General features: G+C 45.4%; 2 protein-coding genes across 5 annotated transcripts in view; both read left to right on the top strand.

The window, feature by feature from the left end:
- Positions 1–1,612: 1,612 nt before the first annotated feature.
- On the top strand, positions 1,613–3,616 carry LOC309809673 (heat shock factor-binding protein 1-like). Its single transcript, XM_082630992.1, has one exon. The coding sequence runs from the start codon at positions 1,644–1,646 to the stop codon at positions 1,872–1,874; it is 231 nt and encodes a 76-aa protein (XP_082487118.1). The 5' UTR covers positions 1,613–1,643; the 3' UTR covers positions 1,875–3,616.
- A 7,843-nt stretch (positions 3,617–11,459) lies between these two features.
- The window catches only part of SMARCAL1 (SNF2 related chromatin remodeling annealing helicase 1), a 52,154-nt gene continuing 39,594 nt past the window's right edge, over positions 11,460–24,019 (top strand). For 2 of the 4 annotated variants that reach the window (XR_014294907.1, XM_082631471.1), the window contains exons 1-6: positions 11,461–11,660; positions 12,748–12,784; positions 13,177–14,045; positions 14,781–14,831; positions 18,134–18,376; positions 20,708–20,758. Coding sequence is in view for 3 of the 4 variants with exons in the window: in XM_082631471.1 (XP_082487597.1) it covers positions 13,235–14,045; positions 14,781–14,831; positions 18,134–18,376; positions 20,708–20,758 (1,156 nt within the window). In the remaining variant the exon portion in view is untranslated. Of the gene's footprint in view, positions 11,661–12,747; positions 12,785–13,176; positions 14,046–14,780; positions 14,832–18,133; positions 18,377–20,707; positions 20,759–24,019 lie in introns of those variants that run through there. The other 2 variants (XM_082631472.1, XM_082631473.1) reach the window with 2 other exon arrangements.

Genomic DNA, 24,019 nt, shown 5'->3' with positions numbered 1-24,019 from the left:
CTCTACGTCTCCTGTACACGTACAATGTATAAGTCCCTGTGACTAAAATCCGCTTCACAGCAATTAACATACAGAGCCATGTTTTCAAAGCCTCAAATGTAATTAGAACACGTTATTGACAAAGTGTTAGCTAAAGATTTAAACTTTGAAATTGTTCATGAGGGATTGGATTTGTGAACATTGAGACTCCCCCCGCCTCCCTCACTTCAATTGCCATTGAGAGTTAGATTGAGGTGCCAAATTCAATCAAAGCCCACGTAACACCCCCTACCGAGGGACTCCGGGCCCTCCCTTACTCATTCAGACTTGCCAAAGGGACCCCAAGGATCGTGTCCCTCAGGAAAACATCCTGTCAATCTATAACTCTCTCTCTTAAAAGTTATTTCAGTTAATTAACCAAATTTTCCTCAGCATTGTGATTCTGTCAGATCCGATCATCCTTGGAGCTACCACTTTTCCTGGTTATTTCTGGATGTCAAATTCCTACTTGTCCTTCAAAGGCCAGTGCAGGTACCACTCCACCTACTTTGCCTTCTTTGTCCTGTAGCCCTCTGTACCCGCCATCACATTTTTTTTTATATTATATATATATATATATATATATATATTTTTTTTTTTTTTTGGTTTAATTTTTGGCTGTGTTGGGTCTTAGCTGCAGCACGCAGGATCTTCGTTGCGGCATGTGGGATCCTCTGCTGCAGTGTGCAGGCTTCTCTCTAGTTGTGAACCGTGGGCTCTGTAGTTGTGGCCCACGGGCTCAGTAGCTGTGGTGTGAGGGCTTAGTTGCCCCTCGGCATGTGGGATCTTAGTTCCCCATCCAGGGATCGAACTTGTGTCCCCTGCGTTGGAAGGCAGATTCTTAACCACTGGACCACCAGGCAAGTCCCTCATAGCACTTTTTTTTTTTTTTTTCGGTACACGGGCCTCTCACTGTTGTGGCCTCTCCCGTTGCGGAGCGCAGGCTCAGTGGCCGTGGCTCACGGGCCCAGCTGCTCCGCGGCATGTGGGATTCTCCCAGACCGGGGCACGAACCCGTGTCCCCTGCACTGGCAGGCGGACTCTCAACCACTGCGCCACCAGGGAAGCCCCCTCATAGCACATTTTTGACATACATCTCCTCTCTTCCCCTAGACTATAAGCTCCGGGAGACAAACATTTTCTTTTTAGTGTTTGTATTCCAATCATGGACAATGGCATCTTGCAGACAAATAATGAAGAGTTGCAGAGGCTTCTTCCTTTGTTTCATCCGTCTGCTGTTACGTTATCAGCCCCACCACTGTTTTCATTAGCATAGCTTTGTAGCACGTTTTAAATTTTAACCCTAGAATAATAGCTTAATATATCGATCACTTCCTATGTTCCAGGCAATGGGCTAAGAGCTTTACATGATCTCATTTAATCCGAACAGGAAGTCTCTGGGATAAGCCCAATTTTTCCATTTTATAATGGAGGAAGCCAAACTAGGAAGAAATTAACTTACTTCAGTACACATGCAAAGATCAAAGTGCAGAACCATGTGACTAGCATGTTACCCTGCATAGAAGAAGGAATGAGGGATAAATATGGTTTTATTTACATGTACATAAAATATATGCAGGTAGGTGGCCGTCTGAGACAGCACTGCCAAGCTGGGAACCAGGGAGATGGCAGAGACAGAGCCCAAGACCGTGCAGGGTCTCACCTCGGTGGTGAGGACACGTCTGCAACAGACGCAAGATAAATTTCAGACCATGTCCGACCAGATCATTGGAAGAATTGATGACATGAGCAGTCGCATTGATGACCTGGAGAAAGACATGGCAGACCTCATGACACAGGCCGGGGGGGAAGAGCTGGACGGGAAAAACAAGATCCCTGCCACACAGAAGAGGTGAAGGTTGCTCATCTGTACTGGAGTCTGGAACACCCTTTTTACAAGCCAAGAGAAGACGATGTTTTTTTTGCAACTAACTACTATGTGTAGATAGGTTTTATATTATAAAGTGTGGGGGGCTTCCCTGGTGGCGCAGTGGTTGAGAGTCCGCCTGCCGATGCAGGGGACACGGGTTCATGCCCTGGTCCTGGAAGATCCCACATGCTGTGGAGCAGCTGGGCCCGTGAGCCATGGCCGTTGGGCCTGTGCGTCCGGAGCCTGTGCTCCGCAATGGGAGAGGCCACAACAGTGAGAGGTCCGCGTACCGCAAAAAAAAAAAAAAAGTGTGCATTCTGCTTACCACATACTATAGAGTTAGTTTATAGAGTGATTTCTCTCCCCTGCCTCCCATGTTTCCTGAACATGGTAAATTCACATCTTGGACCTTGGTCAGTTGTGCTATTAAACACTAAAACTTTGGCAGTTCCTGCATATGATTGTCAAATTTTTTAGTGTATCTTTGTGAAGTCACTTTTTTTCTATCATTCCCTTTGTAGTAGTTGCTGTTTGATACAAGTTGCTGTGTAATTTTTTTTATTAGACATAGGATAGATCCTTGGTTATAATGAGATTTTGTGAAGTAAGGCATTTATAGTTAAGGTTCTTTGATTCTCAGAGTGACCGATGAGTGAACACCAAATAGTGTGTTGGCGATACTTTCCAAGTGGTTAAAAACATTTAAAAGTGTGTATTCAGAAATATCTGGCACTGCCCTGTCGCCAAAACTCGGAATGGAACCATGATTTTATGCCTGAGTCCTTGAGGTCAGATGCTACAGTAACGCAGAGTGACCACGGCCACTTTAGTGTTAGAATTTTAAAATATGGACAATGACAGAGTTGCCTGATGTGATGAGGCTTTCAGCAATTAGAGTTTTGCATGAGGTTTGAACCTTCAGTAGGACCCTACCTTGTCCATCTACAGCAGTTACCGTAGGAAATCTGGCAGGACTTTACAACTAAGCTACTCCATCTTTTGAGCTACTGGCTGGGAAAAGAAACAGAAAAGGAAAACAGACCATGTTAAGTCCGTGTCTACTAAATAACTAGTTGTAGGCTTGAGTTTTTAAGAAATAGTTCCTTTAAACTGTTTCTTACCTAAATTCGAGCAGAGTAGTGGCTTTATTACTGATAATGGGAGACAGGGAAAATAACTCCTGCGGCTCAGCCTGCAGTGTCAGGAGCGCTGAGCCCCAAGGCTGTGTTGATGGGAAGGAGACCCACGCGGCTGTCGCAGCAGGATGATTTTGTATAGAGAATATGGAAGAAGTTGGGGAATGGAACAGTGCTTTGGAGAGGGAAACCCGGAGTCAACACAGTATGATTTTTTTCAAGTTTCCTATGTCACTAGTCTTAATTGTTTGAATTGCAAATATATAATAATATTAAGGAATAATTTGTCCTATTTATAAATTATATGGGGAACACAGAGGAGTCGATTTCTTCTGGGATAAAATGAACTCCCCACTGTCATCACCGAGCCGGAGAAACTCCCTCACTGGGCCGGTAGGTCACGAGGTGTGTCCCTGAAAGCCCAGAGCCAGCTGGACTCAGGGGCTGGATGGAACCGCGTGCAAGATGCTTCCAAGCCTGGGAAATGGCAAGTGGACAGTTGGGATGTAAGCAGTTGGCTTCCTTAAGTAACAGGAATGTTTCCCCTGACCAAAAATACCTGCCATGAATAAAGGTGCCTGAAATCCTAAAATATATATATATATATGTATATATATATATATATATATATATATGTATATATATATATATATATCCAGAAAAATATGCAAGACAATGATGACATTTATTGCCTGTTGGGCAAGGGATGGGTGGCTAAAAAACAGGGATGCAGGCAGATGCAGATGCAAGTCTTGGAGTCACTGAAGCTTATACAATTTGGGAGGGGGCGGCTTTTTTTTTTTTTTTTTTTTTTTGGCTGCGTTAGGTCTGTTGCTGCGCGCGGTCTTTTTCTAGTTGCGACGAGTGGGGGTTACTCTTCAATGCGGTGCGTGGGCTTCTCATTGCAGTGGCTTCTCTTGCTGCAGAGCACAGGCTCTAGTTCTACTGGCTTCAGTGGTTGCAGTGCATGGGATTCAGTAGTTGCAGCACACAGGCTCAGTAGTTGTGGCGCATGGGCTTAGCTGCTCTGTGGCATGTGGGATCTTCCCGGACCAGGGATTGAACCCGTGTCCTCTGCATTGGCAGGCAATTCTTAACCACTGCGCCACCAGGGGAGTCCCAGGACAGGGCAGCTTTTAAAGAAAAAATAATACAAAATGAATATAGAATTAGGTACAGGACCTTAGAAGAGGCCTATTGTAAATGAGGGTCCCTGAAGTCGAAGCTTACATAACTTCATGTTAAATCTGCTTCCAGCTGGAAGAAAACATTTCACTGTATGTGCTTTTACATGTGTACAGAGTTTGAATTATGTGAATGTATTGCTTATTCAAAAGATATATAGTTTTTTAATTAATATTTTTAAATGCTATCTCTTCAACTGATAGCATGACACAGGCCTTTTAAATTGTGAGAAAAGCAAGTAACTAAGTATTTTCATTTGTTCACAAGCAGAGAAGGAGGTGCGTGTAGCAAGCTAGAGAGGGTGCTGAGAAGAAATTCTGGAGTTGTCTGTTTACTGGAAACTGAGGGGTAGTGGAAGGTGGGGATTTACCTCCATCATTTCAAAGTACAGACTCGTGCTGGGAGTCTGAAAGGCTTGAGTATGTTATACTTACTGGACTACACATCACTTGCTGTACAAGTAGGGTTAAGGAGAGAGTCCCTGCTCTTTCAGAAGCTTACAAGAGGAAAATAAAAACTCAAATAACATTGAACTGATTGCTAAGAGGGAGGTTGATTTCCTGGAAACAAGGGCTGGAGGACCAAGGAGGTGAGTGGACTGGATGCTAATGCTCTTTCCCAAATGGATCTGATGGTCCGTGGCTTTCTATTATTGCAGCCAGGACAAAGAGGTCCTTTACTGTAAACTACCTAGAAAGCATTCATTCTCTTAACCGCTCAATTAGGATAATTTACCCTCGTGATAAATGGGACTGTTCCTTCTCTGTGATTTAGTCTGAGCGGGCCTCCTTCTAATGCAGGTGAAAATAGCTCTGTTCTCAGCAGATGGCCAACCTGTGTCCTCACCAACCTAATGCCTCAACCTTCAGCTTGCAGCGTGGCTCGGCAGAAGGGATTGATCACAAGCCCCCAGGTCAGTGGGAACATAAACTAGATAGCACCTTCCTCCATATATCTCTCTCCCATAGACAGAACAAATTTGAACATGCAGAGAATCTGGAGTGAACACTAAGGAGAATCTTCTGACAGTTAAGAAACATGAAATACTGGAGTAAGGGAAGAAAGGAACTGCATGTTTCTCAGATCCAGAGGAACCCCACACTTTGGATGGTTATTTAGGTGCTGTCTTAGTTACAGTGGAGACAGCATGCAGCCCTCAAGGACGCTTAAATTTCCCTCTACTTTTGAAATTCCGTAACGATTGAACGACCTTTTGTTTGTGTGATGTTTTATTTGAGTCAGGAGTGGATCCCCTTTCTTTCTCTATTGAAGAGGGGAAGGCAATCGATGGCCACAGAAATCAAAATCAAACAAATGCGAGCGGGGAATGTCTAGGGGAGGGTGATAGAAAGTGTTACCCTTACAGCCTTTGAGAACTGAAAACCAGGAGAAATTCAACACGTGCAACAAACTACTAAAAATAAGTTTTAGTTCCATGATGTGGGCAGGCTGGTTATGGGGTTAGAGGAGCAGAAGGGGGGAAAGGGAAGAATAAAAAGGTAATAAATGTAATATAAGATGAAAAAGAAAGAAAGAAGAAGAGATAAAGCATAAACATAGAGAACGAAGGAGTCAAGAGGAGCCCAGAGTAATGGGAAGCAGTAACGCGGGCTAGGATCGTGGACTATTATTCGCCCCCTGGTGGCCTTCATGGGTATTGCACCAAGCCAGCGACTTCTAATTGAATGTTAAATTTTCGCATCTGTGGGCACAAATGGGGGGCTGCCAACGCGGTAATTTCCCATGGGATGGATTACCTATTCTATATCAAGAGTAGAATATTAAGCAAAGTCTGATGGCTCTTCCCTTGTTGTAGCGCCTAGGGAGCTGCGTACTGGATGAAGAGCAGGAGGTAGGACATCTGAGAGTTTGGGTTCCAGTGTTATCTGTATCATTGAACAAGCTACTTGTCTCCTCTTTGCCTCCATTTTCCTTTAATAATCATGAAAGAACGCAATTTTTCCAATTCATATCTCTGTAAAGAAGCTGCCTAGTATACAGAAAAAAAACAGCAGTCTGTAGAAAGTTCCATCTACTACCCCAGCTTTCTAAGCAACTTCACGTCCACTGCCACAGTGGGAGGTGCGCAAGGGGGCGCTCTTTTTTTTTTTTTTTTTTTTTTGCGGTACGCGGGCCTCTCACTGTTGTGGCCTCTCCAGTTGCGGAGCACAGGCTCCGGACGTGCAGGCTCTGCGACCATGGCTCACGGGCCCAGCCGCTCTGCGGCATGTGGGATCTTCCCGGACCGGGGCACGAACCCGTGTCCCCTACATCGGCAGGCGGACTCTCAACCACTGCGCCACCAGGGAAGCCTGGGGGCTCTCTTTGAGTGCTGTGTGCTGCACTCAGACATTCAGGCTCCCTGAGAAGGAGATGTGGTGCCGGAGTCTCCCTCCAAGGAGCTTTCCAAAGCGACCGTCTCACCAGGCCACTGGGCTTCCTGGTCTGGACTCCTCCTTGGCTTCCTGGAAGGCCTTCCTGTTGGCACTCTCGCCTTCCTCCAGGGAAACCTCCAGTCAGCGGCAAGAGCAGTCTTCCTAAGACACACGCCATATCACACTATTCCAGGGCGAATCCTTCCGGTGGTTCCCCACCGCTCCCAGAACAAAATCCAAACACCTTTCTGGGGCCTGAAGGACCCTGACAGTATCTGTCCTACTTGCCTCTCCAGCCTCACCGTGAGCCCCTCGCCTTCCCTCTCACTGTCCTGTGGCCACACTTGCCTTCTTTCAGCTCCCCTAACATGCCCAGATCTTTCTTGCCTGGGTGCCTCTGGCTCAGGACCCTCCTCCCTATGACTTTTACATGGCTGCCTCCCCCACTCCTTCTGGTCTCAGCTTCAAGGCCTTCCCTCAGAGAACCCTCTTCTGGGCTTCCCTGGTGGCGCAGTGGTTGAGAGTCCGCCTGCCAGCGCAGGGGACGTGGGTTCGTGCCCTGGTCCGGGAAGATCCCACATGCTGCGGAGCAGCTGGGCCCGTGAGCCATGGCCGCTGAGCCTGCGCGTCCGGAGCCTGTGCTCCGCAACGGGAGAGGCCACAACGCTGAGAGGCCCGTGTACCACAAAAAAAAAAAAAAAAAAAAGAGAGAGAGAGAGAGTTCTCTCCTAACCATCATGAAGTAGTTCCTTCTGTAATCTCTCCTTGGGCCCTCTACTTATGTCCCTCAAGCACTTATCATCCCTCAAGCACTTATCATTTAGTTTATTTCCTTGTGTGTGTCTGTGTGTCTGTGTGTCTGCGTGTGTGCCTCCCCAACCAGACTGTAAGCTTTAAGAAGAAAGGGTGACATCTTTGGGTTTTTATTGACTGTTGCAACCCCAGGGCCTTTGCCCAGTGTATGGCCCATAGCAGGTCCTTGAATTGTTGCTAAACGAATATATAAATGGATGGGTGAATAAAGTGGAACTTGTGATTTTGGAGAAACAGGAAAAGTGAAACTTCACAGGTTTAAGAAAACTGGAGCAGGGTGTCAAGGGTGTGGGGGGGTGCTTTTGGCAAAGCCATCCTGGCAGAAAAGGTGCCAGATTTGAGGGAGAGGCTTGTGAATGAATCACAGCCACCAAGACCAGAAAGTTTGAGAAGTTAAGATGCTTGGAGAACCCTCACACCAAACTGTGGGATGCATGGTGTAGAAATAATACTGAGTTTCTGTCTTTATAATACATTTAGAGGTTTTGGGGGGAGGAGCGATGGGGTTGCAGACGAGAGACGGGAGAAAAACTGAACTGTCAGACTCAAAGCAATTAAGTCCATCAGAATGGAACAATCGCTAAGGAAGGTGAATTTCTTGGCTTATAAACCTTCACAGGGCTCCTCTGTGCTTTGGATATGCAAATGTCTTTACCAACTGGCATCACCCGAGGAAAGAACAGCCTCCTTATCCACCCAAAGTCTTGCACCTGCTCCGGGATCTTATCACAGTGCTCTAGGTGTAATTAACTTGAGTGATGACATGCCCTTGAGGTGCTTGTCAAAAACTCCCTTCCCAAAGGGCTGTCAAGCCCTCTCTAGGGGATCAGAAATGGAGGGAAGAGGGAAGCCCAGGGCCTGCATCACTAGCATGTAAGCTCCAGGAAGAGGACTGCAGTAGGTACTCAGACATACTGTCAGGCAGCTGCAAGCATGCAACAAGTATCTGTATGTTTAATTAGTGTCAGAAAGAGTCCTACAGTGGAAATGATGTTCCCTGTTCCAGCCCAGCCTCTACCTGGTCCTTGATGTCAGGCACAGTTAATTCCTCTGGGTGTGGTTTTACAACACACAAAGGTGCTGTCTGAACTAGCAGCTGATCTGGCCTCTGTTTCCTCACATATAAAACCACATAGTCCATTCTAGCTTTAAAATTCAACATATCAATATATCTGTGAATCTTCTATCTATCAACGCATATTTGTTCGTTGCCCACTGATACAATAGGAGTGGACTGGTTTTATGGTTGTCAGATAAAATATAGGACCCTCAGTTAAATTTAAATTTCAGGTAAGTAATACTTTTTAAATATAAGTACATGCATGCAATGTTGGGGACAATTATTTGGGACATTTGCTAAACCTGACAGTTTTAGCTATTTGTCTTCTATCCTCCAAATACTGTAATCTTTTGGAGGAACAGGAACAGGATCTTATTCATCTCTGGAATCCCTTGCAATTGTGTCTGCCAGATTTTTGGATTTCACAGACTAAATATAATTGGATATTTTTGAAAGAAAACTACTTTTAATTTTGGTAAATAGAGGCATTTATGACATTCATCACTTTACTAAAGAAAAGTCAGTTAAACTTTAAAAAACTACTAGATGAACTCTCAAGCCATTTTAATGTAATTTTACATAATTATATAAATCTTTTTAAAAATTAACTTTACAAGATGCCTATCACATTGTCCTTTTGTTTGTGTGCGTCTAAGGCAACCAGGTGACACTTCAAACCAGTTGTCACTGCCCAACTGACCTGCATTTGGGAGCTTCAGCTGTGCGGAGTTTATTTGAAAGCCTTGCATGATGTTTTCGCTTTTTTGCTTTAGCTGCCAGGAAGCCCTGAGTTAGTTTGGAGCTCAGCTGCTATAACTAGGCTCTTCTCTCCCTGCATTCCTTGGCTCCGGAGCTTTCCTCCAGGCCTTTAAACCTTTTCAATGAAAGAATTTTTACTATAAGTTGCCTGAAGAACTTTGGAAGTATAGAAATTTAAACAAAAAAGCCGTGCATGTAACAGTACTCAATAAACGGTGTTGTTGACAAAGCAGATATGAACAATGAGTGGTATTTGATTAGTTTACTTTCTGAAGACAAGGTTTTTTTTAACTGAATTCTTTTTTTTAACATCTTTATTGGAGTATAATTCTAATTTCCCATTCTTAGAATTTTTGAATGTTTGAGCTAGAAAGGTAAGCACATCTTTTAGTTCAAATCCAGACTTCCCGAATTGGGATTTTGATCCCATGAATCCATAGGAATACTAGAATGCAAGCTCCACTGGTCCACATGCCTTTTTAGCACACATCAAAGGGCAATATGTCATTCTACAGGCGAGCCAACTGAGCACAGCCAAGGGCAGTGACTGTCGTATGAATTGGTGGCAGCCGTGGGTGAAGTGCCCAGCACCCAGCTTTCTTAGCAAATTAACTGAGTCTGCTGGGGAACAGAAAGGGCAGGGAAAGATGTTCATTCATTTCTGTTCACACTATATAGTAGGAAGTGGCTGCTGGGTGTAGAGAAATGAAGGACCTGAGAAGATTGACCTCAAATAATAGCAACATCCCTCTCCCATCTGTTCTGGGATTTCACAATTCACTAAGTGCTTCTCCCATATTTTCTCAATTTGATCCTCACCACAACAAGAAGATTTAGCAAGGTAGTACTGTTTTCTCGTCCTAACTTTATAGATGAGAACTTAGAGGCATGGTCATGTGTTGATGTGGCCAATAAAAGGGGTGGAGCTGAGATCTGAACACTATCTAGTGCTTAACTTCACTCAAGGCCTGTAGCCAGGCCAATGTTTTTGTCATTTAAAAAACCAACCCGATTTACTTTTTCAAAAGTCACACAACTTCTATATGATTATTATAAGAAAATTCAAATAATTCAGAAAAATATAGATTAAAAAGGAGAGGAGTGTATCCCATCCTCCCCTGTTCCTGAACTATGAGTTTACATGCATTTATAGGTAGGGATTTTTTTTTTAATGGATCAAACTATACACATTGATGTGCTTTGTTTTTCTTAACAATACATCTTGGCCATTTTTCCAAATCCTTAAGTAGAGATCTACCTCTTTGTTTTTAAATGAGCCACGTTTGAAAATAGAATAGCAACATTTATGTGAATACTGATGACAGGGAAATATTATATTTACCACCAATATTTAATAATGGAGTTGATTATGGAATGGAAAGGGTGTTGGTGCTCAGAAATGGGGTAAACTGACTCTGATAGCGTCAGCTTACTAATTTTCTCTCAAAAGTGTGGGCTCCAGAGTCAGAACCACAAATAGGCTAATAAGGCTTTGAAAAAGTTATCCAATAGCTGCTCAGTTTTCCTATCTGTAAAAGGGGGATACAAATACTGTGTGTTCCTTAAGGTTGTAGTGAGGATTAAATGAGATAATTCACATTAAATGCTCAGCACAATGACTGATGAAGACAATGATGATGACAACAATGACAGTGACGACAATGCTAATTCTCTTTTGATCCAAGAAGGTCAGGTCGGGGTTGGAACAGCAGGTGGTGCTTAAATTGCAAGGTTATCAAATCAGGAATGGATACCCCTGGGGATACTTTTGTTAAGAGCTACCAAATCCATCTACCCGTCTCTCTGTATTACTATGAGATTAGCCACAGCTGCACTACCTTTGGCTTGTCAAATCAAACTCGGTGTTACTACGATGTTGTACATTTTGCACAGCTCATATTGCTTCCTTCCTGGGTGCTAATAAAAATAAGGAAGAGCATGGAAAACAAAAAACAAAAACCTCCAACAACTCCTGACAGCGTGACTCCAGTTTTGGGAACAACAACCCAGGCTTTCACGATCCGGTGCTTGCTGAAACCTTTGAGGGACTCGAGGACTACAATTCCCAGGGTGCACCATTTCAGCCCCGCCCACGACTTTGCGTCTCCTAATTCTCACCAGGCTCCGCAGTCAAACTACAAATCCCAGAAGGCCCTGCAGCACCGCTCGGGTCTCCCCTCTGAGGTCTTTCACTTTTTAAAGCGTAACTGGGGCCGCGTTGCCCTCTGGGAAGTGTAGTTCCTCGGGGAGCGACCCCACCACCACCAGTACTACCTCTGAGGCCCGGCTGCTGAAATAAGGCGAGCGAACTGGCAGCGCTCGAGTAACTGGGCCTAACCGGCCACCCGGAAGAGTAACCTGGCTCGGGGGGGCCCTGGAGACGCGCCTGGGTTCGGGGTCGGGCGCGAATGTGGCTCACGTTCTAGGCCTCACCGGGTGAGAAGGTAAATTGGGAGGAAGGCGGCGGTGGCGGACGAGACCAAATGCCACCCTGGAGCAGGGAGTGGGCCAACGGAAAGGGTGAATCCAAGTGGAGATGATAGGGGTGGGAGTGGCGCTCCCATACTGCCAGGTCGGGGAGAGGCGCGCCCCCAAAATGGGGTGGAACACAGGTCTCAGCACAAAGAAGAGGGGCCTCCATGTAGTGGGATGGCTTTATGGTTTGGGGCTGATCAATGGGACTTCATCCCATGGCGTCATCTCCCCTGGCTAGTGGAGGCAGCGCACCAGGCCTTGGACCTGGAGAGTTCGGGGGCGCAGCAGAGCGCTGGTTGGAAAGTTAGGCAGGAGTGTTTTACCCGGGGAGCCTGAGAACTGCAGCCGAGCCTGGGAACGATGCCTTTCCCTAACACCTTCTTAACTGCTGGTGGTTGGAGGACGTGGAAGGTCTCTAGAGATCGATGTTTGGAGTTCTGGTCAAAGAGAGTCCCCGCAGGAAGGAAACCTTTTTACCCTCGGGCGTTTCTCAGAGGCCCCCCACCTTGTCATCGTTATAAACATTACGTGGCGTTACATTGGGTAGCGGCTCTTCAGTTCGAATCAAGCCAGAGAAATTGGTGTCCAGAGCCTGGGTCTAGAGTATTGTAAAAGTGGCTCAGCTCATAGAAGAATAACCTAAGTAAATTAATTGGAAAAAAGAACTCGGGATAGGGATACAAAACAGAACATATATAATGATCCTATTTTGTAATAAATCATATGTCTTCCAAATATTATACATGACCTGTATCTATGGATATGATAGAAAAAAATCAGAATTATACTGTAAACTATGAACAGTGGTTATTGATGGATACTGAGATTACAGATTAATTTTACTGTTTTCTTTACATCTTTATGTAGCGTCTGAATTTGTACAATGAGCGTATTACTTTTTTTTTCCCTTATTTTTCCAGAAGAGTCACTCGTTGGTCTACGGTGGTGGGTTTACCACCTGCAGATTGACTTGCCAGGAATGATGAAACGATGGTATTCGAGGGGTGAATTTAGTGTGCAGTGTATGTGATGCTGATGCTTTTTTCCTTCTTCCAGGTTGGAAGGAGGCTGTTTTAGCGAGTGTCACGCCATGGTATGTGTTTGTTTTGGTCTATGTCAGTCTAATCCATTATCCTTTCTCGTTTGAAATGTCACCCTTCTCACTATCTGATGGATTTAGGTTGCACTATATAACTTTTTGGGATCTGATAACTCATGTTGGCTGGTGGATGAGAGGGAGAAAAACATTGCACTTGAAATACCTTTTTGGCTTTGGATTTGATCGACCTTGCTTTTTACTTTTTGTCAGAGTCATGGTTTTTGGCATATGCTGCCTACTATCTGTGTGGGTATGTGTTTAATTATAAAAGAAACTTTCATATATCCTTTGGCTCCTTGTGCATTTCCTGGGACAAAAGTGTTAAAATCAAGGTAAGCAAATACATACATTTAATGTTTATTTCAATATTGTTTTTCCTTTCTCAGCTTTTGCCAAGTTTCCGATTAAAGATTGACATTCCTGCATGAACATTTCCCTGTTAAAATGTCCTTGCCTCTTACAGAGGAACAGAGGAAAAAAATCGAAGAGAATCGGCAAAAGGCTCTGGCACGTAGAGCTGAGAAATTATTAGCAGAACAGCATCAGAACATACTCTCGAGCTCCTCCATTGCTGCTAAACCTTCCCAGTCCAAGCAGGGCCCTTCCAGACACCTCCACCAGGATCCTTCTAAGTCAGGGAGCCATGGTGTCCTTTTCAAGCAACAGAATCCCAGGAGTTCATCTGATGGTGATCAGAGACCCCAAAATTCCCACAGTTTTCAACTCAGCACCTCAGAGCAGGCAAAGGGGACATGGCAGAGGCAAGAAGAGATGCCCACAGCCTGCCCGAGCCACCGCCCACCAAATCAAGTGACCCTCGCTGGGATCTCCCGTCCCTTGGCAAACAGTCCTCCAGCGGTCTCCAGCGAGCAGCTCTGGGTTTATGGGTCAGAGGAAGGTCAGATTCAGGCTTCACACAAGACCAAATCGACACCCTTTGTTAACACAACTCATGAGCCTTTGGCCAGAGCAAAGAATTTCCAGGAAACGGCAGCTTCTTCCTCTGGACAGCCTCCCAGGGATCCTGAATTAGAGGCCAGGATGGCAAGACCCTCCACCTCTGGGCAGAACGTTTCATGGAGTGTGATGCCCAGGACAGAAGAAAGACTACAACAGAAATCAGGGACCCCACTCCGCAAAGCAGCAGGCTCCCAGCAGGGAACATGCATAAAAATCGGTGATCGTTTCCAGGTGAAGATTGGATACAATGAGGAGCTCATTGCAGTGTTTAAGAGTCTGCCGAGCAGACGTTACGGTAGAGTCTCTCTCTTTTTTTTTTTTTTTGCGGTACTCGGGCCTCTCACTGTTGTGGCCTCTCCCGTTGCGCAGGCCCAGTGGCCATGGCTCACGGGCCCAGCCGCTCCGCGGCATGTGGGATCTTCCTGGACCGGGGCACGAACCCGTGTCCCCTGCATCGGCAGGTGGACTCTCAACCACTGCGCCACCAGGGGAGCCCTAGAGTCTCTTTAAATCTAACAGTTTCTCATAAATATGAAGAGAGTGCATTGGCACATTATATCCATCCAGTTGTTAAAAATTTTCTGTTTTAGCTCATGTTTCCTTTTATAATAGACGTTCCTTCAAACAGCTGCCATGCTTGGGGGCTGCCACATGGCCACATGGAGAATGGCTGAATAGTTCCCCTGCCAGGTGCTTTGTATGTCGTGTAGCACTTAATCCTAAAACAGTTTTTTTGTGAGAAGTAGGTGTTATTTCCATTTTAAAGGCGATGGAACTGGCTCAGCCAGGTGACCTGGCATGCTCAGGTTGGTCCTCCCAGAAGGGCAGAGCCAAAGCGTTATCCTCATTTATATTTGCTGTTTGTCCTCTACGGGGATTTTGTACATCAGTAGGGGCTTTTCAGTCAACTGTTTTGAACTTAGCATTCGTTCATTCATTTAACAAACCCTTATTGAATGTCCAAGTACAGCTCATACCAGCAGTCATCAGCCTTATTGTGGGCAAACCAGGTACTTCTGTTTCATTTCAGATCCTGCCACCAAGACGTGGAACTTCAGCATGACCGACTACGGTGCCCTGAGTAAGTAGGTGTGTGGTCCCCCGTCATGCAGGGGGACGCTGGTATTGAAAAGTTCCTCGAGTAGCAGATACAGTCTAGCCTGTGGTTCAGATGGCTTTTGGGACGCCATCCCAGTACTCTTCTTCCTTCTCCCCATGGCCAGCCTAATGAGGCAGGTCCTTGGGAGGAGGGCACCGGTCATACTAACAAAAGCTAGCACTTACAGAACCTGCTCCATGCTAGGCTGTTCCAAGCCCCTTATCTATGCTAACTCTTTCATTCCTTATAACAACCATTTTACAGATGGGAAAACTGAGGTCCAGAGAGGCTCTATAACTAACATAGGGCACACAGCCAATCAGTTGTACAACTGGGATTCAAACCCAAGCCACCTGACTTCAGAGTGTATGTGCCCCCTGGACTGCAGGCTCCAGCCATGCCAGGCAGCTGTGCCGGCCCCGCTCCCAGGAACGGTAACAGTTCAGCAGACAACACAAACGTGAGAGTGCGGGGAGCGGGTGTTGCCCAAGCTGGCTCCAGCCTGTGTCATGTCTGGTGGTAGTCAGGGCCCCTGGGTTCTCACCACTTTGTCTTCTGAGATTTTGTTGACTCTCCTACACCAAGGTTTTTGTCACCTTGTCCTAGTGCCTGAAGCCTGCACCTCTGTTAGAGTCAGCCCTGAGTGTCCTCACCTCCCGTTCTACGCTTCCCTCCCAGCAGCCATTTCTGTGCCCTCTCTGTCCCCACCCAGTTCAAAAAGGGAAAAGCGGAGGATGCATGGTGAGGTTACTCCTCCACAGATTTGGGGCACGAGGTGGAATTCTCTGACATCACCAGTACAGTTGCTGGGGGTAATGGGACAGCTCCCTGCAGAACTTCCTGTTTCTCTCCTTGTCCTCTGCCTTTTGAAATGTTTGACACTAGGTTTGGGGGAGCTCGCTTTTCCCATTACTTTAATCCATTTATTAGGTGTTGAGGGGAGGAGAGCCAGTGCTCTGGGTTAACATTGTAGGTCTTGATACCTGGTGTTGTGTTATTGCTCATGTTAAACCAGTGCTTTCCAGTTTTGAAGTTTTTTTTGTTTGTTTGTTTGTTTTTTGCGGTACACGGGCCTCTCACTGTTGTGGCCTCTCCCGTTGCGGAGCACATGCTCCGGACGCTCAGGCTCAGCGGCCATGGCCCAACGGGCCCAGCCGCTCCGCGGCATGTGGGATCTTCCCGGACCGGGGCAGGAACCCGTGTCCCCTGCATCGGCAGGCGGACTCTCAACCACTGCGCCACCAGGGAAGCCCTATGAAGTTTTTTTCATGTCATGTCAATGTTTTTTTTCTTTTGATTTTCTTATACTTTTATATATGTATACAAAAGTAACCTACAGAGACTGTTTAAAAGTCTCTGTTTTGTTGGTTTTGTCCTCTTTTTACTCCTGTCCTCTGACCACGATGGTTGTTTTTGGTAATGCTCCACGTATTTTTGTTTTTTAACAGCTCATTGGGCACAAGATTCTGTCTGTAGCTTTCAGGTGAATTTTGCTGATGAGGAATTGTTGAGCTCGGCTGTATCCTTCTCAATGTTTTGCGTACTCAGTCTGTTCTCTACCAAGATATACCTGGAACACTCTCCCAACAACTGTGGATTTGTGCCTTTACCCTTGTTTCTTAATTTTCGGATAGTTGATGATGGCTGTGTCATCTTAGTACATTATACTGTTTATTAATGCAACATATGAAGACTTTCAGTCTTCCTGTTATTTGTTTGGGTCCACCTCTGAATTTTGCCTTTTTAACCCTACCACACACTCACTGTAGGTCATGTGGAAAGTATGTCAATGTGCAAAGAGAAACCAGCCACCCTCCCCCACCCCCGTCTGTCCCCACTCACTTAACCACTGTCAGCATTTTAGTTTTGTTCCTTCCAGCCTTTTTTTCCTATGCATTGAGATATACAGTGTTTTCTATATGTAATGTAATCTGTACCTTGCCTTTTTCACTTAATGTTCCTGCATAAAGCACTTTTATTTTAATGGTGCATGTTAAACAGTTAATTCTGGGTGATGAAAATGTGCGTGTCCATTATTGAACCACTTTGACCTCCAAAAAATGATTTCATACTTAATAGCGTCTTTTGTCTTTTCCAAAATTTCTTCCAAAAAACAAACAAACTAATGGCTATAAAACATTCTCCATTTTAAGAATGTGTGATAGGGACTTCCCTGGTGGTCCAGTGGTTAAGACTCCGCCTTCCAATGCAGGGGGCATGGGTTCAATCCCTGGTCAGGGAACTAAGATCCCACATGCTGCACTGGGCAACCAAAAAAAAAAAAAAAAAAAAAAGAATGTGTCGTATACTGGGTAAATCATTTTCTTTTTGTTTAATGTTAATTTGCTCCTAGCTTCCCCAGTATCAAAGCTGTAAGGAACACCTTGGTCTATAAATTTTTGTTTTTTCAACTTGTGTTAGTTGAAATAGATTCCTAGAAGTTGAATCATTATGCTCACTTTTTAGGGCTCTTGCTGTATATTGCCAAATTGTTTTCCAAATGGTTTTATTCCTATCTGATATCTATTTTTCTAATCCTGCAAGTTCGATAAGTTAAAAATGACTTTTTATTACTCTGATTGTTTGCAGAGTTGCACGTTTCTCCAAATGTCTATTAGTCATTTTCCCCCTTTTGAATTGGTTGCCTAACTTCTTATCTTATGTGGTCTTAGTATTTTTTTTTAAGTATGAGCTCTGTTCATATTTCTTGCAAATATCTTTATTCACTAGTTTTGCCTTTCATTTCAGTTTGTGTTTTTTGACAGTTTAGTTCTATGTCGTCAAATCTATTAATCTATAAAATGCCTCAGTAATAGAGAAAATAAGGGTCAACACTGTATGTCTGTGGCCTGATGATCCTGTGTCTCCTTCCTTGTCCTCTCAGTGGTGGACAGAATAGTGACCTGGGAACAGGGTTAAGGGGGTGATTTCTGGTGTGTTGACTTCCTTCGGTGGCTTCTCTGACATGGCCACAGAAATTATCTGATAAGTTTACTCATCCTGGTGAGATCCCTGTCCCCCCTGTTCATTTCTGAATTCTAAGTTTTTAAAATTGGGAAACCTAAGGAATAGAAGAGTTACATTCAGGAAATCCTGAAATACCTGAAGCCCCAATTAAAGCACATCTGCACACCTTCTGCATCTGACTACGCTTTTTCTCTCCTGCCTGCCCAGCGAACTTCCTCCTCACCCTGCTCCTGCCCCCCTCCTGTGCCTGCCTTAGCATTCCAGGGCCACGTAAAAGTCGCTCAGGTTGTCACCTCTGTCCTTTTCTTCTTCGGCAGTGAAAGCAGCCCAGCACCTCCAGGCTGTCGCTCTGCAGCCTTTGGAAGTGGCCGAGGGCCACGTGGAGTCACCCTCTACCAGCAGCAGCAACCCTGCAGCCCAGACCTGCCTTCCTGTAGCTCCCTCCCTTGCCTTCGTCAAAGGGCAGTGCATACTCATCTCCCGGGCCCGCTTTGAGGCTGACATCAGCTATTCAGAAGACCTGATTGTGCTGTTTAAACAGATGGATTCCAGAAAATACGGCAAGTAGTTGGCCTCCGCCTGATTTCCGGGATGCAGAGTGGCCTGTGATCTCAGACTAGGGTGTTTTCCTCTCTTTAAATGTTCAGAAATAACTTTCTTGGTAGAGGCTTTCTAACCTTCTCCTTTTCCTGTAGAAAGACGCTCCCTAAATTGTTCCAGATTGTTGAACACATAGTGGGGCCTGCTTGGTCTTTAAAGGCCTCACAAAGAGAAGACTCCATCCCCAGTAACCTGGGCACCGTCTTCTTGGTAGAAGCAGGTCAGTTCCTGCTTCAGCCACTTAAACCCATTTAGTTTTATTTTGCCCTTAGTAGAGCTTGAAAAATAGGCATTTGCCATAAAACTAAATGCCTTTGGGTAGACTAAGCCAGTGGTTCTCAAACTTGAGCATGCCTCCGAACCACCTGGAGGGGTGGGTAAATCATAGGTTGCCGACCCCCATGCCCAGAGTAAAAGCCGGTGCCTGGTTCCCACCCAGAGCTACTGATTTAACTGGCTTGAGGTGGGGCCTGCGCATTGGCGTTTAAAAAATCTTCAGGTGAGTCTAATAATCAGCCAGGATTGAAAACCACCAGCTAAAGCAAAGCAGTTTTGCTTTATTTTTTGTGAGGTTCTTCGAAAGCTGCCGCATCAGAATAAAGAGCAGAAGAATTCTGCTGGGTTTCATTCTTAGCTTGGGCTGTGTTGTTTTACAAAACAGTGTGGCTTTTATGGATTTGTATTCTCATTCTTGAAATGGTTTTAGCTTTCCCTAGGCAAGCAGAAAGCAAACCTTTAAAACCTCCTGCCTTTGACACATTCCGTGCAGGCAGCATCATGGAGGAAGCCTCTGTGGAATGACTTGCTCAGTGAGCTTTCATCAAGGTCGGGGTTCCTTCAGGAGCGGGTGATGCTGGCTGTTGCATTTTTATCCCTTAGATGGAGAGAGTTTTGACTGGTGAGAGCAGGCTGGTGAGTAGGGTTTAGGCACAGTGTGCAGGGCCCAGCCTCAGTCCAGAGAGCATTGCCTCCCCTGGCCTCTCAGGTGTTCGGCTTCCACTCGGGGTGGCCCTCAAAAGGCAAGTACCGATGACCTGTGTCTTCTGACCTGTGGCCTTTGAAATCACACTCCTGACATGCTCTGCTGTCTGGGGAGGAACGAGAACAGTGAAAATATTCACTCCCAACCCTGCCCAGGCCCCTAGACATTAAAACACCATCACTGGATTTTTTTTTTTTTTTTGGGGCCATAGCAGTTATTCACAGACTTTCCCATTTGCTGCCCTGCCACTGTCAGGATCAAGCTATTGTCAGAAAGGGTCTCCTGCACTATTCCCACATCAAGAGTAGTCGGTCTGCTTTTGGTCTTTCTGTCAGATTACACCTGGGCCACCTTGCTTCTTTCCTGAAGTGTACTCAAAGTATCCATGATGCCTTTTCCTTAACTGCCTTGCTTCTTCAATGACCAGACAGAGAAGAATTCATTTTTGCTGCCCAGAAAGCACTTAACTGAGTTGAAGCTTGCTTGATTTTCTCAGAAGGTCGATTGGTAGGAAAACCTAAGTAATTAGTCAGATGCTCACCCCTCTTAGTTAATATTATGTGTAGTTTATGCTACACCATACTAATCAGAAGATGGAATAATAATAATAATTTATCATTGTTTACCTTTTCTTTGAGTGCATTGTTTGCCAGAAACTCTTTCATAAGCATTTTACATTTAAATTGTATGTAATGCTCACAAGAGCCCTGTGAGGCAGGGGCTACAGGATGCTCCTTTTTCAGATGTGGAACTGAGGCACAGGGAATTTGCATAACTTGCCCAAAGTCACACATCCAGGAAGCGGCAGACCTGGGATTTGAACATAGACTGTTTGACCACACTGACCACATGTAGCTTGTTTTCCATGTACAAAATGGAGCTAATAATGGTGCCCAGCTTATAGCGTATTGAGGAACTGATGAGATGGTGCATATGAGTCTCTTGGCACTGTGCCTGGCTTAAGGTAAGCAGTGAATAAGTGCAAGCTACAATATTATCCCCACCTTGGAGATTCAGGGTGTTTCTGACTTGCTGGGCTGTCCCCAGTCCCGTGTCCCCGTAGCTCCCTTTATCACCACGCTTACAGCCCAGTGCTGTCTTCATGTCTGCTTGTCTTTCCTCCCCGAATTCTGTGAAAGCCTCGATTACTGGTACTCTCAATCTCTGTGTCCTCAGTGTGGGGCACAAGATCAGCCACATCACCCGAGGTTCCTGGGGGTTTGTGAAAGCAGGGAATGAATGAGTAAGTGTGGTGACATTGCAGGAGGGCAGGGTGTCATGTTTGCCTGTTTGTTTCTTGTCATTGCAGATGTCAAGACCAGGAAGTGGAACTTTCTCCTGGAAGAGTACAGTAAACTAAGTGAGCTGACCACCTTGCTGGTTTTATATCATGCTGTTGTTAAGCCTTAATTACGTGCCTTAAATTTAATGTATTTTGAAAGAATCACCTCCTCCCTCCCCTCCACCGTGGTAACTTCGCATGCTTGTGTACATGACTAGCAAAGGTGAAGTTGGTCTCGGGCAGCCATGTCCCTGGGCTCTGGGATGGCGGCTTTACAGCAGCCCAAGCAAATGCAGGGTCTCATCTTCTGTCAGGGTGAGGTGCTACTAGTCAAATTCTTGAGGCCTGTGAAACCTCACACCCATCATAGAAGTATTAGAAGTGAGGGTCTGTGGATTTTGGGAATCAGAGGCAAGCTAGGATTGCTGAGCTTAGATGGAAGCTACTTTAGATTCCCTCTAAGAACAGGCTCTCTCAGCTTACTTCTAGAACCAGATAGTCTGTGAAAGTTGGAGGGCCTTAGTGGTTACAGGCTTCATCATGGGCTGAGCTCTGCCAGAGGCAGAAGCCAAGGCCGGGGCACATCAGCGTATAATAGGCGCTTTGGAGTCTCACCAAGGGAAGGGCCTTGTGTACAGATGTAACTACAAGAAGGAGAAGCCAGTTTGGCCTTATCATTTTTCTTCTCTGCTCTGCTTGGGTGGGGCAGTGAATGCATTCCAATATGCCAGAGAAAGGGGGTGGGGTGTGGTCATAGCTCAGCCTGTCCTGGAATACCAGTCTGTTACCCATCTTCCAGACTGTCGATATTCTGCAGTGAGTGTGCAGACGGCACAATGGAGGTTCCTCCTGCCTGACCCCCTGAGAACTTTCTGGTACCAGGGTTTGGCCAGGAGAGACATGCTCCAGCTCAGTGGGGCTGGGAGTGGGGATCCACAACATTGGCTGTCTTGCCCACCAGGCTAGGGCTTTAAAGAAGAGGGTCTCTTCCCTCTGTCTCCTTATGTGACTTACTATGTATGCAGCATCAGGTAGGTAATTCAATATTCTGGGTCCCATGTGTCCCTTCAGTAAAAAATGGGGTGTTTAATCCATATTTGCCTTACTGACAGAAATTAAATATAAGGGAAGAGCTTTTGATTCCTTGAGGAAAGACTTGCTGCAAACTCAAGGTTAAGTTTGAATAGGATGAGTTACTTAGTATCAGCAACCACTAGCTGAAGCAGGAAGGATGGCTGATGTTGATCTGAGACCCCTTGGCTGCTGCTATTTGGAACTCGTGACTTAGAGCAGATTATCTGGCCAAAGCTGAATTTTTGATGAGCGGTAGGAGTGAGTTTTTCCCTCTCACCCCTTTGTCTTTCAACCACAGAAAGACATATAAATATGTGAGCTATAAAGGCTTTGACTTTTATGGAGCAACAAAAAGCAGGATATTTACAGCACTAGCAGATGAATGTAATGTTGAAAAGCCATGACTTGCAACTTACGTAGCGTTATGTGATGGTTCCAAGTCTTGAGGGCCATAGATTCCTTGAAACATCTGCTGAAAACAATGGACTCTTCACCCAGAAAAATGCACATAACAGCCACACAGAAGGTTTTGCCTTTGATATTAATAATTCCATGGGTGTAGAGTTAAGAATTCTAGAGTCAAGAGTTCATAGAATATAAGACTGATTCTCCCCATTTCATAGATTGGGAAACATTTGGACCCAGAGAAGGAAAACAGTTGTTTTCCTTGTCGGGAGCCTTGTTAGGGTCACAATGAAGTCTGACTCAAATTGCAATTTTGAGTTTGTGATGTGACCCACTAGGAAACTTAGAAGCCCAGGTCTACGAACTAAGAAGCTGAGGTGAAGAGGGGCTGCAGAACACTGCAGTTCCCAGTTTAGTTCCAACTCCACTGTTAACAGATTGTAAACCTGGGGAACTTGCACCTCTCTCCTCACCCCTAGGTCTCGTATGTGAAATCAGATTATTGGCCTGAGCTAGTGACCATGTGTGTATGAAACTGATTAAGAAGTGACGGTGAGAACTGAGTATGTGAACGCTGACTGCTAACGTGGTGACTAGTCTCCAGGTCAGGCCAGTCGCAGAGCGATCCTCCTCCCTCTTTTCTTTTTCTTTTTTTAAAAATTATTATTAATTAATTTATTTATTTTTGCTGTGTTGGGTCTTCGTTTCTGTGCGAGGGCTTTCTCTAGTTGTGGCAAGCGGGGGCCACTCTTCATCGCGGTGCGCGGGCCTCTCACTATCTCGGCCTCTCTTGTTGCGGAGCACAGGCTCCAGACGCGCAGGCTCAGTAGTTGTGGCGCACAGGCCTAGTTGCTCTGCGGCATGTGGGATCCTCCCAGACCAGGGCTCGAACCCGTGTCCCCTGCATTAGCAGGCAGATTCTCAACCACTGCACCACCACGGAAGCCCTTCCTCCCTCTTTTCTAAGTGACTTGCTTCCTCGTGCCCACAGTGACGTTGGCATAAAGCCGTCTGTTTTCCCCCGACCTGTCACAGTCCAGAAGGGTTCTTCGTCCCCCTCAATGATCTTGTCAGCTGCTATTTGAAAACGTTAACATCTCTCTGCTGTGTGTCCCGGTAGCGTTCTGCCAGAGAGCTGTTTTACAGAAACACTTCTCTATGACTCATGAAGCCAGACTGCACATTCCTGTCGTCTTCCAGCACAGGGAAGGGATAGCAGTGAGTCGTTGACAGCAAATAGAGGCTGCCCCAGAAACACACTCAGTTGACTGAACCAGCAGCATAGGATTTGGGGAGATAGTAGTCGATAGGAAACAGAGTAGAAAGTGTTTTTTTTTTCCTCTTGAGTGGCTGAAAGGACATAATGCTTACAAAGCACTGTGTTTCTCAGCAGCCGGATCCTCAGCCCTTTCTTAGCTTTCATCAGGTATTTGAGTGCTGAAGATCACTAGGATTAAAATGAAAATGGGTTCTGAAAGCACATGGGGTGCTCAGTCTCTTGAAGTGTGCAGAAATCAGCACGCTCAGATTTAATTTGGAAGCATGCAGTGTATTTCTGCATCAATATGGACACTCTCTTTTATATTAAGCCATCAACCGTACCTGATTTCTTATCTTGGTGATTCTATTCATGCAAACTGTTTCCAGAAATAACTGATACCTATATTTAGGGAAAGAGAGAGATGGATTTAAATATACTGAAAAGGCAAGGCAATTTAAGGTGGCAGTAGATGGCTCAGCCCTCCATATTCACATCAGTATTTGCAATTGCCAGCTGATGGTTGTGGCAGAAGACTTTTGGAATACCTTGTGACCATTTGGAATAGAGAACTGACAACCTTAGAATTTCAAGTAATATCG

This window comes from Mesoplodon mirus, assembly GCF_964341445.2.
Source record: "Mesoplodon mirus genome assembly, chromosome: 8".
NCBI lineage: Eukaryota > Metazoa > Chordata > Mammalia > Artiodactyla > Ziphiidae > Mesoplodon > Mesoplodon mirus.
This window is presented reverse-complemented; position numbering and strand designations above follow the sequence as displayed.